This window comes from Lactuca virosa, chromosome 2 (assembly GCF_052849685.1).
Source record: "Lactuca virosa cultivar CGN04683 chromosome 2, Lactuca_virosa_CGN04683_v6, whole genome shotgun sequence".
Taxonomy (NCBI): domain Eukaryota; kingdom Viridiplantae; phylum Streptophyta; class Magnoliopsida; order Asterales; family Asteraceae; genus Lactuca; species Lactuca virosa.
The window spans coordinates 191,965,609-191,968,418 of record NC_136427.1 but is presented as its reverse complement, the minus strand read 5'-3'; the positions used below and the strand labels follow the sequence as shown (position 1 = coordinate 191,968,418).

General features: G+C 33.0%; 1 protein-coding gene across 1 annotated transcript; it reads right to left on the bottom strand.

Moving 5' to 3' along the window:
* Positions 1–1,467, bottom strand: LOC145159910 (Rubredoxin-like superfamily protein). Its single transcript, XM_079078964.1, has 2 exons — positions 786–1,467; positions 1–361 (listed from the first exon to the last, which is right to left on the bottom strand). The coding sequence occupies exons 1-2, from the start codon at positions 1,294–1,296 to the stop codon at positions 351–353; spliced, it is 522 nt and encodes a 173-aa protein (XP_078935090.1). The 5' UTR covers positions 1,297–1,467; the 3' UTR covers positions 1–350.
* Between the last annotated feature and the right edge of the window lie 1,343 nt (positions 1,468–2,810).

Sequence of the window (2,810 nt, the reverse complement as noted above, 5' to 3'; positions counted from 1 at the left end):
TGTCGCAAGATATATTATTTATTATCATGAACTACACATTGTCCATGCAATGATGCAATAGAAGTACTTAAGTACAAACAGATGCAATACAAGCCTCACAAACTCCTTGCTTTAGCCCAAACTAATGTGTGTTCAAGTCCAAGACAGTTTAGACTGAGTCGGATGTAAATGACACAAACTTTAAAAAATTGTTGCTCAAAATGATGGAACAAAGTGAGAGACATGTACTTGCTCTCAAACTATCGTGAATATTGTGAATCGTCACCCTCCTTGTCATAATGTTCGGAAATAGCCCTAGAATGCTCGAAAGTCATGTCTAGTGGAAATGTAGGATAGTTTCTAGTTTATTTTCACCATAGCCCTACAATCAATCCAATTAAAGGCAAATGTTGGTGGCTTGAGGAGATTTTTATTATCTAAAACACAGTTTGTTGCATTAATATCCATCATACATATTCTTGAATCGAGAAATTGAAGAAACAGATATCAACAATCATATCAATAATCAAGAAACTCAAAAAAAAAAAAAAATCCTACCCACATCTCTTTTATATATATATATATATATATATATATATATATATATATATATATATATATATATATTCACCTTCAAAAGATTTTGCATTCACCTCTGAACAATGGATTCAGAACTTATATGAGAAGGGTATACAGATTACAAAAATTCTTTAAAACTATACCGTTACCAGTTACCACCACCATATATGTGTTTCATTGAAGAAAATAACCAGACAAGAACAACACAAAGAAGAAGAAAAGGCTACCGTAGATAAGAATCGCCTTCTGGCCGGAGGTGAGCGTGTTACCCCCTAAACCAAACTGCTGATTCTGAGCGAACCCCGCAATCTCCACACTCTTACTCTGAAAGAACGTCTGCGCAGCGCCACATGTCGGACACCTCCAATCGTCCGGCAATTTATCGAACGGCAAACCAGGTGCGATCGGGTATGATGGATCTCCGGCGGCTTCGTTGTACAAGTATCCACACGACCGGCACTCGTAAATTCCGGTGTTTAGGACTGCGAATTTCTCTTCTAGTCTGCGTTTATCGAATTCTTCTGTGGTCTCTACCGGTTCTGTTGGCGGATCTAAGATGGGTTTGTCTTCTTTGGAGACATCAATGGACTTCGAAGCGATTTGGAGTTTTGGGTATTTGGGAATAGGTGAAAAAGCGTAGGGTTTGTAGGGGAGGGTGAAATGAGGTTTTGGTCTGGGAGAAGAAGAAGACGAAGAAGGCTGAGTGAGGCGAAATGTTGCTGATGCTGCAGACGCCATTTTCGTTCGGATAATGGAGGCAGTGGTAGTGGTGGAGATGGAGGGGTGGGTAGAGCAGGAGGAATCAAAAGGGAACCATGGGAGAGGATATGCTGCTGCTTGTAATGGAGGAGGATACGGATTGGATAAGGCTGGGTGGTAGTCGTGAGCTTGGGACACCTTACTTCATTCGAAAATCGAAACTGCTATCAAATAATGGGTTAAAATAAATTTTTAATTTACATTTTAAATGTCAAAAATTAGTTAGCTGTTTATTTTTTATTTTAATCTTTTTGGGAAAAATAAAATTTATAAAGATTATAAAAAAGTTAGAAAGTGAAACAAATTAATATATAACATGAGTGATGCGGCTAATCCACTGAGTTAATTTATAGTGATAGAAAATAACCCCTTAACGTGTTCATCCGACTATTTTGTAATGTTTTTATCAGTTGGGTACAATTATATTATATAACATGAGTGATGCAACTAATCCATCCATTCAATTTATAATGTCGGAAAATAACTCGTTAATGTGATTATCAAACTATTTTATAATGTTTTTATCAGTCGGATACAATTTTATTATGTATCGTAACATTTGTCATAATAACATAACAATTTGTCATAATAACATAACAAATCCCTACACTTAAAGCATATGTATGATGCATATGACATTTTGTCTATAACTTAAGAGACTAAATCTATATGGTTCTATAACTTACACATAAGATGGAATTGATAAATTAAACACATAATTATGAAATAAACTTGTGAGAGGAATATCAATTGATTCATTTGCTCCTAACATAAAGTCTTCATTTCTATAAAAACACCACAATCACATATATGTTATCCACTCATTTGAATTGATCAATAAGACATCATTACGAGAAATAAAAATGAATCGTGAATTATCATCTTCAAGATCAAGGGGATATCATCTTCTCCAAAAAAGTGTTCCTCATTAAAATTTAAGTTATCAGGTTTATACTAAATTGATCTTGTGATTATACTCATAAATCCAACATGTGATATCATAGCGATTCAAATTTCTTCAAACTTGATTTTGATTATGATTCTCGTTCGATAAATATCCTCACTGCAATGAGGAGAAGGGTTATAATTGCCCATAATCGTGTAAGCCTAAGATTATGAGGTTCCTGTATTGTTTTGAAAGGATGATTTACATGATAAAATTTGAAAACGCTTCCACTATGTGTGATAATTGTTCGTGTCTTTTTCATACCTTATTCAAAACAAAAACTTAAACCGAAAGTCTGAAACTTGATTGCTTTAAAACTTTATCTTCTCCAAAAAACAGTAATTTTTGTTGCATCAAATTAAATCGAGAACCCACCTCTTTCATATATATATATATATATATATATATATATATATATATATATATATATATATATATATATATATATATATATATATATATATATATATATATATATATATATATATGAGTTATTGTGAGAACTAAAAAAAACGTGTGAATTTGTAAACTCATAATTAACTCATCA

What these genes read in the sequence shown, in the direction of transcription:
- LOC145159910 (XM_079078964.1), bottom strand. Translation starts at nt 1,296, where the DNA reads ATGGCGTCTGCAGCATCAGCAACATTTCGCCTCACTCAGCCTTCTTCG.